Source organism: Rhinatrema bivittatum, chromosome 13, assembly GCF_901001135.1.
Source record: "Rhinatrema bivittatum chromosome 13, aRhiBiv1.1, whole genome shotgun sequence".
Classification (NCBI taxonomy): Eukaryota; Metazoa; Chordata; class Amphibia; order Gymnophiona; family Rhinatrematidae; genus Rhinatrema; species Rhinatrema bivittatum.
This window is the reverse complement of record NC_042627.1, coordinates 64,662,857-64,679,040: the sequence shown is the minus strand read 5'-3', so window position 1 is coordinate 64,679,040 and position 16,184 is coordinate 64,662,857. Positions and strand designations below refer to the sequence as shown.

Here is a 16,184-nt window from a genome sequence, read left to right as displayed (position 1 = left end):
AGGATGAGGTAGTTGGGCAGGAGAGTAACTGGGATGAGTCACACAAGTCGGTTAGTAAAACAGGCTTTCAGGTTGGACATATAGTTAATATGCAGTTAAATATGCTTTTTAGGCTAGTTAGAAATGTCTTAGAATTTCGAGAGGTCGTAGATATGTCGTTGTTCATGGGATGGACTGTTGTTTCTTGTTGCTAGTATGCGTTGGTGTCTGGCAGTGCAGTTGATGGTGTGCGTTTGCGTAGGCTTTGGTAAACAGCCAGGATTTCAGTTCTTTTTTGAAGATTTTTATGTTGGGTTGCGTTTTTAATTCGGTTGGGAGTGAGTTCCATAGTGAGGGGCTGGCGATGGATATAGCTCTCTCACGGGTTGTATTTAGTAGTGTGTTTCTGGCTGGAGGGATTTTGAGGAGACCTTTATTCTTTGAGCATAAGTCTCGTTTCGGAGCATGGTGCTCAATGGTTTTGCTTAGCCATTTGGATTGTTGTCCTATGATTAGTTTATGCAGAATTGTTAGAACTTTGTAGTCTATTTGATATTTTATTGGGAGCCAGTGTAGTGATGTGAGAGTTGGCGTAATATGTTCATGTTTCTTTGTTCCAGTTAGGATTCTGGCGGCTGCGTTCTGCAGGATTTGGAGCGGGCGGATCGTTGCGAGTTGTAGGCCCAGTAGTAGGGATTTGCAGTAGTCAAGGTTGGCGAAAGATGAGTAGTTGCAGGACAGTTCTGAAGTCATCCTGTCAGAGGAAAAGTTTAAGGCATCTGATGGTAAGTAGTTTGTGGTATCCTTCCTTAATCTTGTTAGTTATGTGGAGTTTGAATGATAGGTCTTTGTCTATGGTGATTCCTAGGTTTTGAGCATGCGTGACAGGGGAGATTGATGATTTTGGGTTTTCCATTTTGAGTGGTTGCATGAGAGTGTTGTTGTTCTTTCTATCTAGTATGATTATTTCGGTTTTGTCGAGGTTTATTATGAGTTTTAGGTCGGATAAACATTGTTTGATTTCCGTAAGATAATAGGTTAGTCTTTTGTAGGTTTCTGCTAATGTATTCTGTATAGGGATTAGTATTTGTATATCGTCAGCATATAGGAAGTGAGTCAGACCAAGGCGTTCTAGTGTGTGTCAGATTGGGAGAAGGTAGATGTTGAAGAGTGTTGCTGATCGGGCAGATCCTTGGGGAACTCCAGTGTTAAGATTGACTTTGTTTGAGAGGGTGTTGTTGAATAGTACTTGGAAGCTTGGGGGGCAGTATATTAGACAGATTTGTAGTTTTGAAGAATCAAATAGGGCGATTTCGAAGGGGGAACATATTTTTGATGAGATTAGTTTCATCTGTAAGCTTTTTTTGATGATTAACATGATTCCTCTGCCTTTTTTTTTGGTCTGGGGATTGAGAAGGTATTTATGCGGCCACACGAGTTATCCTGTTTTTGAGAGTGAATCTGGGCAATTTTGGGGTTTTCCCTTATAGATCTGAAGAAGAAGACTGTCCTGACCTCACCTCAAAAACGTTTTTGCCACAGGCAAGGAACGAACTTCCGTCTGAAAACCTTTCCTTTTCCAATTTTATACTGGTAATAGCTGAATCCATTCCAGTAGAGTTGAAGATTGAAGGAGAGCTATGGGCACCCTGTTTGGCCTCCCCAAGGAGCTGGCGGCAGTGCCTGTATCAGGTTGAGTGCAGGAGGATGGCGGAAACCCCTCCCTCTGTATTCCTGTCCAGCGGCTGAAGGGTTCAACTGGCTCCGATGGCCACACCATTCTGCACTGTTGCCTGCATTTAGAGGAGGCGTTCCCAGGGCGGGGTGTTGTAAGCGGGCTCAGAAAATGACACATGTGCATGGTATTTGCAGTTCTATGTGTGCTGTTTTCCTTGTAAAATCTACTCATACAATAAGCCGATGCAGAAGGCTGCAGCTATTTTCTGCCTGCAGCAGTCTCAAAGAGAGAGAGAGAGAGTATGTGTGTCCTCTCCCTTTGAAATCTGATGCGGAATCCACGGGGTAAGAAGAATCTGTGGACTCTGCAGCCAAATGGCCAGTTTGAAAATTGCCCCCATAGCACTCAAAGGCATGACTAGGCAGCAATGTGTGATCCTTGCCCGCTAAAAAACCACCAGCATTTAAGAAAGCAAGGTTTATCAACGTATTCTGGTAGACTGACAGGTAGCAGCTTAATATATAGAAGCCTTATTCCAAAAGCACTTCTCAGTCTGTACCTGTGGAAAAATCTTTATTGACCAAGATCCATAATGTGCTTTCAGCTATGCTAGATTGGGTTCTTGTGCTGACAAACTATAATGTCTTGGCATTTTTCAGGATTTCCTCTGGATAAGGCGGTGACATACTCCAAGCTGCGGAACCCAATTTTGATCAATGACCTGAATATGCAATATTACATCCAGGACAGGTATGTCCTTTTTTTTTTTTTTTTCATTTCCCATTTTTGTTAACCCTGTCCTCTCTCGTTTGCTGCCTTCTCATCTCCTTGCCATTCCTTCTCTCCATTCCTGTTTTCCCTTACACATTCATTTTCAATTGTAATTGGCTAATAATCTATATATATATATAATGAAAGCTGATTGTCTTTTTATCTGTCATGCTTATTTGCAAGATATACAAAAATCTCTTTTTCTTCCACATTTCTCAGAATCTGGGACCGGGGGCTGGCTCAGTGCAAATGCTGCAGGACCTGGGTTTGATTCTGCTCAGATCTTCCACTCTCTGACCTGGTTAGGCCTGGGGGCGCTGCATATACTCTAAAATCTCCACAGTTGTTAACTGCTTTTTGTTTCTCCCTATGGCATATAGATTCACATATGCTTTATATATATATATATATGAATGACAGCCAAATATCTATTTTATATAGCTATACAAGTCTGGATAAGGGTGGTCCTAAACACAAAGGAACTATATATAATGTAGTGTTATTGGCCTTAGTGGAGGCTGGACTAAACACTTAATAATTATTATCTTTTTGCCACCTGTGAGTTTTTCATAGATGTGACCAGCTTGTTTCATTTCTATGTACTTCATGAAGGAAATTGTTAGCAATCTGTTAAAACAGTGTTTTGTATGTCTAGTAGCGCTAGGGAAATGATATTAGTTAAGCGTGATCTGCTGAATAGCTTTTCAGTAGAAATTACTATAATATAGAATCCCTTCAAGTTGTCATCGTCCGGCACTACTTCAACATGATCCTACAAGGTTTGATTTGTTGTAAAGCGTTACTTGCATTTTCAGGCAGAAAAGCTGTAGAAGATTTAGTGAGCATTATAATACGAGGATCAGAGGAATAGAGAACGCCCTCCCGGGAGCAGATTGTGGCTGGTCGCTATCCTCTGGTGTCATCCTGGGACTGGGCTTATTGCTATGACTGTGCTTGCAAAGCAGGGTGGCTCGGTGCAAGGTGCTTGCCCGGGACCTGCAGCTCACGGCGCCCCTGTGCCTTCTTGCAGGAGGGAGGTGTACCGGATCCTCCAGCAGGAAGGCATTGATCTGCCACGTTATGCTGTGCTGAATCGAGATCCCGACAAACCTGAAGGTAAGAGCCGTTTCGCTTAGCATAGGCGAGGAAGCAAGAAGGGCGATTGTAAACATCTGCTTAAACTAAAAGTCAAGGGAAGGCCTGCGTTGCCCAGTCCAGAAAAGAGGAACGGAAAGTTGCTGAGTCTCATGGACTGCAGCTGCACCTTGGCCCTTGACGTGACTAGGCCCGAGGAAAGGGGTGTTCTGTTGGAAGGTTTGCAAGTGGCGTTTCCGGGGTATTAGCAGGAGACCGCAGGTCGCATGGAACGTGATTAAGAGGAGCATTTCCCGTCTTAGAATTGGGTCTGCGGCTCTGTTTCTATCATGCTTGCGTTGACCTTGTTAGACGGGGGGGGGGCCTTCCCCCCTTGTCCCCTCCGCGCTTCTCTGCACTAACTGCAGCCGCTATGCTTGCCTCCTTAGAGTGTAACCTGCTGGAGGGGGAGGACCAAGTTGAGGTGAATGGAGAGATCTTCCCAAAACCGTTTGTAGAAAAGCCGGTCAGCGCAGAAGATCACAATGTGTATATTTACTACCCGACCTCGGCTGGCGGAGGCAGTCAGCGGCTCTTCAGGAAGGTAAAAAGGGGAAGAGAAAGAAGAGATAAAGCCAGCTCAGAGTCAAGCTGCTGTTGGCCTGCTCTGGGTGTTGACAGATGCGAATCTTGCACAGTGTTCTCAGATTTGGATGCCAAACAAAGTTCAGCGTATTAACCTCATTGCAGAGCTAAGCTACTCTCTGTTTTACCCCTTGAATCTAAGCTGGTTTTACGATTGCTCTGTTTGACATTTCTATAGAGCCTGACTGTTGCAAATTATTGAGCTGCATGCATCTGCAGGAACTCCTTTGTTACTGGGCTTGCCTTCTCCGTGCCTGCGCCAGTTTCAAGGCCCTAGCTCCGGCCTTTCAGTGGCTCCTTGGGCTGCTGCAGCCTTCGGCAGAGTGCTTTCTTTGTTCTTTTTCATGCATCCTCTTTTTGGGATGGTTGCTGGATTATGTTGGTGGTTTCTCAGCTATTCAGGGTGTGTTGGTGCAAGACTGGGATAGTTGCATGGCTGCAGTGGTTGTTTCTTTTGTTTAATTATGTTCTTATGTTCTGATATGTTCTTAATTTGCTATATTTTCATGTACTTAATTTTGATAGTTGTATACAGAGATGTGTATTTCTTACATTCTAGGGTACATTTTTATAGTTTAGCACAATCACCATTTCTTATTTAGAATTTCAGTATAGCAGCATTAGCATGTGTGACCTTTAGCATACTTTATTGCAAGGGGGACACTTGCACAGGTAGACCAGGTAGAATTTCAGTATAGCAACATTAGCATGTGTGACCTTTAGCATACTTTATTGCAAGGGGGACACTTGCACAGGTAGACCAGGTAGAATTTCAGTATAGCAGCATTAGCATGTGTGACCTTTAGCATACTTTATTGCAAGGGGGACACTTGCAGAGGTAGACCATCTCTCTCCTTGACCATGTCATTCACAGTCATAGTCTTCAGCAACATTATTCTGAATTGTCATGGTAAGTACTAAAAAATCACCAGAATTATCCTCATTAGTAGTTCAGCAAGTGGAGGAGGGATGTTTTAACTCTGAGCGATAAGAAGGAGATGTAGGAAGCATGTCACACTGTACTGCCAATGAAGCAGGACTGCAAAACAACACCAAGCACCTACCTTTGGCCAAGTTTTCTAGTTTGAAAAAGTATCTCTGATTGTATGAATAAGGGCTGTTTTACCCTTTGTCATCCGTTGGCATGGTTCTTGTCTGTTCCCATTCATTTCTTGGGCATTCTTTCACTACAGTCTTGATCGTTGACTCTTGCCTGTCAGTGCTGCTAATGGTTTTGATTGTATGTGGGAGTGTTTGTGGATTTTAAGTCTGCCTCTGTGTTTACACTCTTCCTTCCTCCCTGTTTCCTAGGGGTTTAACTCTTGCACACTGCTTGTTTCTGTTAAAATCTGTTCCACAATGATTCTTTAGATTTCTCCTTGGCCCTTCTTTTTAAAGTATAATGCCAGATGTGCTAGTTTTTAGATGGAAAATGCTACAACAGTACTTCAAAGTGTCTGTTCTCTCATTCTTGTGTTTATGGGAGTTGAAATATATTATAAAATAACCGTGATTGGCCTCGTCTGTTAGAAGAAAAGACTTAGAGGTCATATTAAAAGCAATCTGTCTGGCTAAGCCTTGGATTTCATTATCTGGCTAAATGGAGAGAGGGGGAGTGAGAGAGAGAGAGAGAGAGAGACTGACTAGCCATAATGCCCTCACCCTAGATAGGTATTTATATCTCTATAGGAGGCCCACCTAGTAACTTGAGGTGAGGTTTAGGTATTAGTGTAGGGGTTAGGGGCCATTTTGACATTCAAAGTGAGACGTACAAACAGAACAGTGCTCTCTTGTGAAGATTTGATGACCTTCGGAGTGAGGAAACTCACCCAAAGATGAGATTTGTGCAATGTAGAGAGTCCATCAAGCTAGGTTGAGAGAACATTGCACAAATCTCATCTTGGAGTGAGCTTCCTCACTCGAAAGGTCATCAAATCTTCACAAGAGAGCACTGTTCTGTTTGTACTTCTCACTTTGAATGTCAAAGTGGCCCTTAACCCTTACACTAATACCTAAACCTCACATCAAGTTACTAGGTGGGCCTCCCATAGAGATATAAATACCTATCTAGTGTGAGGGCATTATGGCTAGGTGTTCTTTCTCTTTCTCTCTCTCTTCCCTCCCACCCCCCTGTGGCCATAGGAGGGCCTGATAGGTAGGCTGGCTCTCCAGGAGCTTTTGCAATAAACTGCCTATTACCATAAAACACACCCCTTTTCCTATCACATGCGATATTTCATTTTGATAAATCCAGGCCTAAGTTTGCTGGCCAGCTAGTGACTGAAAATTGACCCCTTGATATTTTCCATCTTTCAGCATAATTGTGTTTCCCTGTTGGTATTTGCAGTGGTCATTCTGTCACTGGCCTTGTGTTTTCTGTGCTTGTGCGTTGTACTGGGGACTTGGGGGCTGCGTTGCAAACCTATAGGCTTTGTATTTTTTCATAGCAGAATTTGTGTATTGGGGTAATTGCTGTCCGTCTGGACATAAGCGATAAACAAATAATAAGAAATACATAAATAAACAAGAAATAACCTGTAGGTTCTAGTCTGTGCTAGACGCTGACATGGCTTGTGTCCTGTGTTTGCTGTGTGTTGTAGCCGCTCCTGTCTTTCTGCTGGCCGCGTTGGTCTCTGCTTACTATAGCATAGAGTTCTAGTAGCCATGTGGGTCCCAGAGGAGAAAACTGGAGTCTCTGTAGGTTGTCCTACCTTTTTAGGGACTCAGGTTACATCAATGATCAAAGCAGACCGGCATGCATAAGTTTGTTTCGAAACTTACCCACACAGTTAAGCCCTGCTATGTGGGGTGGATAGTTCTTACCATGAAAATTTACACCCGTATCTTATAAAATCAGAAAGTGTGCGTGTCGGTGAAAACACCGCCCCTCCCCCCCCCCCAAGAATGCCCTTCCCGCATGCAATAAAAAGTGTGGCCGGTTTTCTAAAAGAACCCTTCCGCACGGCTTCGCCCGTGGAAACTTCCTTTTAAAATTACCCTCCCTAGGGCCAACAAACAAGATGTACCACATGGGTTTCTGAAGCGGGGCAGGCCGGCTCTTCTTCAGATGCGACGCTCTGGTTATTGTGGACTTGCGGTCTGCGGTAGGGGTAACGCTGCAGCAGTTCATGCCCGTTCTCACTGAGGCATGGCATTCGTTTTGGTTGCATGGCATTCGTTTTGGAAGCGACTGCATCGGGGCCTTATTTCCATGCGTTGGGGCTGTCTGTGCCACCTGCGACTTTTGGGTTTGTGTGCTGATCCACGGTGCTGCTTCCTCTGCTGCTCCCCGGATGTGCACACTTGCACACGCCGGTTTACTCAGTCGTTGCCTAATCGCGTACTGGTTCATTGCATGTGTGCTGTGTTGGGTGATGTAATGAATTTATTTATTTATTTATTTATTTAAATTTCTTATATACCGGCATTCGCGATGGGAGTCGCATCATGCCGGTTTACAAATAACAAGGTATGACAACAGAATAAATACTTAATAACTTAAAAACATTAACATGTGATAGAAGAATAAGGTAGCAATTACAATAAAACAGGGATAAAATGCAACTTGGAATGAAGAGAAGGCAAAAGAGAGATTAACACTGAGATAACAAAAGAATGACCAAGGTAAATAAACCTGCTAACTTGCTGTTCAACATCCCCTTAGCCTTAATAACAATGTCTGTGCTCGCTTGCTCTTTTCTTGTGTGCTGCATTTCTCCATGTGCTGGTGTGAGCTGTGCTATAGTTTGGTCTCTCTGAGAAATGTTCTTGTGTCCGTTCTTCCTGCTCTGGGATTTTATTATGGTTTTGCTTTATCGTAAAGTTTGTTGTGTTTTGTGCCATTCGTGCTCTTCCGCCTGCTTCCATTATTCTGAGTTTCTTTCCGTTCGGTGCCTGAGAAGTCGCGTGCTTCTGTGATTTTTTTTTTTTTCTTTTTTTTGGTGTCATTTTTTTTTTTAGATGTTTTTCTTCTTTCCCTTCCACTTGCATTTTCTTGGCCTTGAGGATTTCTGTCCTGTTCCTTTCAGATCGGTAGCCGCAGCAGCGTCTATTCCCCTGAGAGCAGCGTGCGCAAAACCGGCTCTTACATTTACGAGGAGTTCATGCCGACGGATGGCACGGATGTCAAGGTACGGAGGGGAAGGTGCAGGCGAATGCCATCTTTGGGGCACAGGATTTACATTCTCATCGTGGCCCGGCAGTGTCCAGCTTCCTTGGGCTCCCAGCTCTAATGGTGTCTGCTGGGGCTGCAACATCATGAGCCTTCATTTGCCCCATCTTCAGACTGTAGGAAAAGCTCATGCTCCCGACCACTTGTCCATTTGCATGATGCAAATTTACCAAAAGCTTCCATGTGTAAATTGCTTGATCACAGAAGTTAAGTGGGTAATAAGGAATTTACACAGAAAAGTTTAAAAACACAAATAACAACAAAAAGAGCCAGCAGCCCCCCCTACACCCCCAGAAATACCCCCACACACTCTGGCACAATCACGTCCCTGCACCTACACCCCCAATAGTCATTCCCTGTACGTACCCGGATGGGGGTCAATATTCAGAGGGTTTCTCCAGCCAAGTTAGAGAATTAGCCGGACAGACTGCAGATGCTAAATTTCCTGCCTCTCTGACCATCTCCGACTTATTCGGCTAACTGTTTAGCCCAAATAAGTTAAGAGATGTTCCAGGGTGTTCTGGGGAAAGAGTTAGCTGGATAACTTATTCGGCTGACTCTGGTCATGCTGGAAAACAAGTCCTAAAGTTACCTAGGTGAGTCTTCCCAGCTAACTAGTACTTTTATCTGGCTCCATTGAGTGGAGTTCCCAATTGGCAGCGCTCCAGTGAATATCTGTGGCAGTGCATCCTGCTCTCTTTAGCCAGATAAACTGTTCATTTGCCATCCTGCTGAACATTTACCTCTTTGTATGCCCCATGCAGTGCAGCTTTCCAATCTTATTAAACCCTAGCTCCTTGTGACGCCGGCTTTTGCAGAGACAATCCTTGGTCAGGGGCCACAAGCCAGGGCTCCCTCTGGACCCCCTGAGTCTGACTAGTGCTTCCCATGGTTGAGGAACGGCTGGGACTCTGTGTCCTGGCGCAGAGGAACAGAAACCAGACTCTGGCGTCCAACCCAAATGTCTCACATCGCAGCGCCCAGCACAACAGCTGAGACTTCTGCATGGCCCCCAGCTCTAATTTAAACCCAGATCTCGTGCAAGTGACTTGAACTTTGACCTGAGCTCTGCTCGGCCCTGGGTAACTTGTAATTGACTGCGGATAGAATGCCAGCTGCATGAGGACAATTAACGATGCACTTATCTTTACTTTATATTTGTGTGTATGTGTATACATTACACACACACATAGAATACATATATATATATATATATATATATATATATATGTGCATGATTATTCTGTCCTCAGTCAATTACACGTTACTCAGGGCCGAGCAGAGCTCAGGTCAAAGTCCAGGACACTTGCACGAGATCACGGTTTAAAACTGTATTTATATTTATACACCCAGGGGGGTGGCAGAATATTCTGAAATATTTGGTGCTGGCCAAAATGTTTAGGAGTCAGGAAAAAAAAAATATTTTTTTCTCTTATAATTTAACTTTGAGGTTTTTGTTTTTTTTTAGCAATTTGCTTTTTTTTATTTTATTTGATCTATCTATGTTTATATTTGTATTTTTGTTCTTTCTACGATCGATTTCAAAGCCATTTTCTTGTGTAAAACAGTGCTTTACCTGCAAAAATGGGGTCTCTCAAAATTGCCCACCAACAGGCATAGTTCCCACTCTGCGTGGCATTTTATCCATGGTGGAGGGAGGCGTTCCCAAGGATGGGGCTGAGGAGGGGCTTGCAGGCGCGCGCGCACATATGCACTGATTGTATCCACACAAAAAGGAGGTTCCGAAGTTTTGAAAACTGGTGGAATATCCACTGGTTAAAAAGTACCCCCAGGTTTGCACTTCTGCGGCCAGCCTGAAAGATTGCCCTCATTTTGCTCGATTTGGCTTCTTCTCCTCCCCCTCCTCTGTCCTCTTCTTCTTGGTTTGGCCTGGTGGCAGGGTGTTCCCGACTGGTACCTGTGCAGCCTGGCTGTGGTGGCTCGTCCATTGTGCAGCTGGATAGCATGGGGGCCACAGCTGCTTCACCATGCGGCCTGCTGGCAGGGAGCTGCCCTGGGCTGCCGCAGCCCCATTCGGGCTCGGGTTGGTGGGCAGCATCTTCTTTTGGCCCAGGCTTGGGTCAGATGTGGTGACAGTTTCGGCGCCTCCTTTTGGGTGCTGTACAGTGCTAGGCACCCAGGATATATCCCATCCGAAATAAATATATAAAAGCTGAACAAGGTTTAGTGAACAAATTCCATAGATGCCTTTAGTTTGTAGGAAACAGGTTGAATAAGTGATATGACTGAAATCCATTAGCATATCCCCAGAGTGTATTATTGCATTTCTAAAAATGTTATGTGACCAAACTGCTCACCCTCAGTGATTTGACTTTTGAAATAAAAAAATGTAATTTTGAATTCTTTTTTTTCCCACTGTTTGTTCAGCTGTTCTGACTATAGTTTCATTGTCCCTATAACATCTTGTGGTGTCATCTGGCATTGTTAAAGCCGGCTAAAGCCGCCTGATGTGCTGGCAGTACATCAAAGCATTGACGCTCAGTCAACCCACAATGCTTGATTTTTCTGAGCCTAGCTAGAGATTAGCCCATGGAGGGCTGTGGGCTGGAGCATTTTAACAATGTGTTTGGGCTCATTCGTTCAACACCTGGGAGGTGCATTGCAACCCTTTTAAGTTTCACTAATGACCTAAGTGTACCTCTGCTCTTGCTAATGTAAAATCTTTTTGTGGGTATGGAAGTAGTGACTTTTTTTTGTTTTCTTTTTTTTTAATCTGCACTCAGGTGTACACGGTGGGACCTGATTACGCCCATGCTGAGGCTCGGAAATCCCCTGCCCTGGATGGTAAAGTGGAGAGGGATAGTGAGGGCAAAGAGATCCGCTACCCAGTCATGCTGACGGCCATGGAGAAGCTGGTCGCTCGCAAAGTTTGCCTGGCATTCAAGGTTGGTGACTCTGGGATTTCTCATATCTTTTGTCTTTTCTTCCCTCAGAGTTGCAGTATACATGTCTCTGGCGATGAAGGTCCTCATACTGAACCAAACAATTGTCCAAAATCATAGCTTGTGTCTATGGTACGCTCTGTCCTTAGCTTCTCTTCCTTTTTAATTCTTGCTTTTTCACATTATGATTGAAGTGTGATGCAACGTAAAACACTCATTCTGTTGATGATGTAAAGTTGCTTTATTATGGGATTTCCGATGTATAAAAGGCAGTTTCTGTCTGTCTCCTTCCCATAAAAGGAGACTGACATCATATGCAAGCCGATACAGTAAAAATCGCGGGCGCGCGCACAGGCCACTCTCCTGTGCGCGCGATTCAGTAAATAAAATTATTCAAATTAGGGCCCGCGGTGCGTCCCTAGCGCCTCTTTTTGGACAGGAGCGGCAGCTGTCAGTGGGTTTGACAGCCGACACTCAATTTTGCCGGCGTCTGTTCTCAAACCCGCTGACAGCCACGGGTTCGGAAACCGGACGCCGGCAAAACTGAGCGTCCGGTTTTCAAGCTGCGGGCGATTTAAAATTTTTATTTTTTTTTATTTTTGATTATTTTTAACTTTTGTGACCTCCGACTTAATATTGCCATGATATTTAAGTTGGAGGGTGTACAGAAAAGCAGGTCTAGAGGACCAAATCTCAATTATCTTAGAGCCAGTACCCTTCCGACTGTCTTGTGTATGCTTTCACGTGTCAAGGCATGGCCTGCGCTATATTGGTATCTGCCCAGAACTGGCAGTTCTTACTTTCCCAGTAGGCTGGACATGCTTTAATGGTTCTCTGGCTAGATGGGCCTACACGTATGTTTCTCTGGTTGGTTGCTTCTTGACTGGGTGAGAATGCGCTACTGATTCTCTGGGTTTCTTCCCCAAATGGAGGTGGTACTGTTTCTCCGGAAGTACATGGAGTTGCTCCTCTGTGCATCTGCCCACCCCCCCCTTATGAGATGACCTCGGTGTTAGTGCTTCTTTAGCTAAAGTGCTGCTCCTGAGACACGCAGATAGATTTTTTTTGGGTGAGAAGTCTCGCCTCAGTGCTGCTTCCCTTTATCATTCACAGCAAACGGTGTGCGGGTTCGACTTGTTACGAGCAAACGGACATTCCTTTGTCTGTGATGTGAACGGATTTAGCTTTGTGAAGAACTCCATGAAGTACTACGATGACTGCGCAAAAATACTTGGGTATGTCTGCCCTCGGGGGGGGAACAAAAGAGGGATCGCGAGTCGCCTCTGCCAGTTCATTTACTGCAAACCTCCCGCGTAGCCGCAGCCCCTGCGACGACTTTCACGTACAGGCTTTGCAGCAAGGGATCAGATCTGAAGCTCGCCTGGAGAGGTCACCTGCGGAGGTTGCACCTGCTTTCTCCGCGGGTGACTTTTCAGTCTGAAACGAGGCGGGTGGGCTCGAAGAACCAAACATATGCGCGGGGGTTCCTCCCTCCATTCTCGGAAACGCCTCCGGAGTCTGCGGGGGCACGCGCATTGTTGAACAGCGCACGCGCTTCTGGCCGCTGACAGGTGGGGAATATTGAAAGCTCCTACGTCTGTGGGTAAAATCTGTTTTTCCCCCATGGAAAGGGTTTTGAATGTTAGGATGCTGCACATTCCTTGCGGAAATGTCACCACAGTAGCAGCAACAATTTATAGTAATACAGCGAGCACTTAAATATTGTACACAAATTCTTTTCTAGAAAGACCAAAAATGTCCACATTTTAGCGCTTCTTGCCTGCACTGAATGAACTAGGGGACGAGAGTTCCCCATTCATCAGAGGTTAAGATTGGGGTTCAAGGGGTGGACCAGGAAGACCCACATTGAATGAAGACGCGCATGGGGGTGGGGAAAATTAATGAAACTCCAGAAGGAGTTTGCCGGTGAAAAGGAACTTGCAGGCTTGTGGGAGGAGCTCCACCGAGAGTTTGAGAAAATGGGAATGCGTTATGGGGAAGCCTTGCAATCTATGTGAACCCACAGCTGAGCGAGAAGAATTCAGCTTACATCTTTGTCTCTTAATTTCTAGGAATATTATCATGCGGGAACTGGCTCCTCAGTTCCAGATTCCATGGTCCATCCCAACAGAAGCAGAAGATATTCCCATTGTGCCAACCACATCAGGCACCATGTAGGTAGCTGCAAGGATGAATTTGAAAAGGAGGTGCCCATAGGCAACAGGGCGGTACCTTCCCCCCCCCCCCCCCCAAGAGATCATCACAGGCGTGGGGGACCTGGTCCTCCCCTCACCTCAGGATTGGCACCCACCTTACAGCAGCAGTAACTCCTTGCAGAAAATTCGGTCCTTGCGCACTGACAGGGCCTGCGTCGGCCCTGCCTGCTCCTCTTGCTGGGGGCTTTCCTGTTACCGGGCTGGAGCGCTGCTGGTCCTGTCGGTGTGCGAGAGCTCCCAGACCGAATGTTCTCGCCACCCAGCTTGGGACCGCCGCACCACAAGTGGGGTTCAAACCTTGCCGGCCGGCACTTCCTGCTGGTGACCTCCTAGGTCACGCGCTTCACCAGTGCTGGTCCGCAAGGTCTGAATACGCTTGTGGTGCTGGACGTCAGTGTCCATGTGGGTGGCAGCAGCAAAACCTGCTCCCCCGCTCCTCCTGTCCCCCCCCCCCCACCGGGTCTGAGGCCAGTGCCTGCAACGCCACTGAAATTGTCTATATCAGAGGTTCCCAAACCTGTCCCAGGAAACCCCCCAGCTCGCCAGTTTTTCTGGATATCCACAACGAATAGACGTAAGATAAAATTTGCGTGCTGTGTGGCCCGCGCATGCACATTTATGTCATGCATATTCATTGAGGGTATCCGGAAAACCGACAGGTTTGGGAACCTCTGGTCTATATGGTTCCCTTGGGCTACAGGTGCTCAAAGCTTCTGCAGCCTGTTCTTAAAGGAGATGAAGCCCTGCCCGACCCTGAGGACTCCTTAAAGAGCCAGCGGCTTACCCAACGGAAGTAGGTACAAGTTTACCGGAATATCTTGGTCTTCTTTGCAGCAGGGGCAAGATGCTCAGACAGGGGCCGTGGTTCCCGACGGGGCAGGGTTCCCCCACCCACTTCCAAGTCTATCGGCCGTTCTCCCGGGACCTCTGCCTCACCCCTTTCCCCGGTGTCTGCCCGCTGTCGCTCTCCCTTTCCCAGCATTTCCTGGACATGGTCTCACTCCCCGATCTCCCCCCCCCAGCCCTGTCTCCTAAAACTCTGAAGAGAAGCTCCCCCCTCCAGCCCTCTTAATTGATTTCACATCGTCAACGTGGCCTTCTCAGCAAACGTTTGGGGACCTCTGGTCTAAGGCAAGGGGCTCTCAGAGGTTAGGGAAATCAGCTGTTGTAGCCCTGTTGGTCACCGGTGCAAATAAGGTATTTTCTGCCAGGGGGTGGGCGTGGCCCTGCACCCTGCTGTATGCCGAAGACCTTCCCTCTTACAAATTGCTCCCCCTTGGCTCTGGCCGCACAGTGCATTTAAGACGATGACGATGTCGCCCGTACGCACCGTGAATCCGTTGAGCTGACGCCGGACCGTAAGGGGGGAGTGTGCTGGAAACTCCCTCCAACCAGCGTAAGGGGCCAGGATCGGCCCCGCAAAGGATTCTGGGTGAAGGGGCGGCTCCCCTCACCATCCTATAAGGAGCCAGGGCCCAGGAGGGTTAGGGGGGCCCCCGGGGAGCAGGCAGGAGACCCCGCTGTGTGTTAGTAATCTGAGTGCTGCCAGTTCTGCGGGGCGAGCTGTAAATAAGTCTGCGGCTGAGGAAGCAGCCAGAGTCTGCCGCCTTATCCCTCCTGCCTCCTCCCTGAGCCACCACGGGCCGCATTAGCACAGGCCGTAACGATCCGGCGTCATTTTCTGTAATATCGAGGGCCATGTTCCAGGATCCACTTGCTTAGCTTTAAATGCGCCGCCGACTATACCTGAATAACGTCAGCCGGGTAACATTAGAACAGCGATTTGTCCGACCGGTGTCACCCAGGTGGTGCGTAATGTCGGTGGTGCCCGGTCAGAGTGAACCCGCGCCCCAGGAATATCCCTTTCACCCCTCCTTTTTACCTAAGGGCATTTTGTGCAGGCAGCAATTTTCCTGGACAAAATTTATCCATGGAGCATGGAAAAAAATCTCAGAGGTGGGAGTTAGTCCAGTCGGCTCCAAATGCTGGCCAAAGGAACCCTTTCACTCTTGACGTCATCGCTCCCGGAAGATGCACCCCGCCACCTTTTTTCTGTCACCTCCTCACCTCTCCTTTCTTGTATAACGTAACTTGCAACGGATATTTGTCTCCCTAATTTTCACCCCTCCACTCCTTTTCTCAAACTGCTGCTCCAGTGCTCCCCTCCCGTTTCTCCTCCAGCCAGCGCACCTCGCGCTCCTCGTTCCCCCGATACTTTTTCTCCTCATCCTCCCCCAAGAGTCCCAGGGCCTGCGTTTTCCCCTGCGTGTCCTTTGCCTTCCCGGCTCGAGCCTGCCCCGTTTCTGCATGAGGAAATGGGCGGAGCATCCTGGGCACTTTTCCCTGCGCTGGGACGGGGCCAGTTTTGGGTGGGTAAACGCGGATTTGCCCGCATGAAAACCTTTGACGATTGTCCTCAATGAGGGTAATTTTCAAAGGGACTTCGGCAGGTAAAGTAGTGCTTTAGCCACAGAAAGGGCACGGGGGGTGGGTGGGGGGGCGGAGTCTGAGTGGGGGGGGGGGCCGGGTGCATGGGGTAATTTTGAAAAGGATTTAGACTCATAAAAGTAGCAATTTTCTAAAGCTTTACTTAACGTGTTTGCTGGCAAATTTATCCAGGCCACTAGAAAATGAGCCCCATAGCGTTCTTAGTTTGTGGTTTGATAATGCCCTCTCCTGTCTCTCACCTTTACCCCGGCAGAATGGTTTGTTAATACAGAGGGAATAAGTGCCTTGCTTCGTTTCCC

The 16,184-nt window shown here is 46.9% G+C and overlaps 1 protein-coding gene across 19 annotated transcripts in view; it reads left to right on the top strand.

Moving 5' to 3' along the window:
- The window catches only part of PPIP5K1 (diphosphoinositol pentakisphosphate kinase 1), a 149,781-nt gene that overhangs the window by 47,246 nt on the left and 86,351 nt on the right, over window positions 1-16,184 (top strand). For 18 of the 19 annotated variants that reach the window (XR_003852305.1, XM_029574303.1, XM_029574314.1 and 15 more), the window contains 7 exons: window positions 2,317-2,407; window positions 3,459-3,544; window positions 3,952-4,106; window positions 8,176-8,277; window positions 11,063-11,224; window positions 12,335-12,456; window positions 13,294-13,395. Coding sequence is in view for 18 of the 19 variants with exons in the window: in XM_029574303.1 (XP_029430163.1) it covers window positions 2,317-2,407; window positions 3,459-3,544; window positions 3,952-4,106; window positions 8,176-8,277; window positions 11,063-11,224; window positions 12,335-12,456; window positions 13,294-13,395 (820 nt within the window). In the remaining variant the exon portion in view is untranslated. Of the gene's footprint in view, window positions 1-621; window positions 765-2,316; window positions 2,408-3,458; window positions 3,545-3,951; window positions 4,107-8,175; window positions 8,278-11,062; window positions 11,225-12,334; window positions 12,457-13,293; window positions 13,396-16,184 lie in introns of those variants that run through there. The other variant, XM_029574318.1, reaches the window with a different exon arrangement.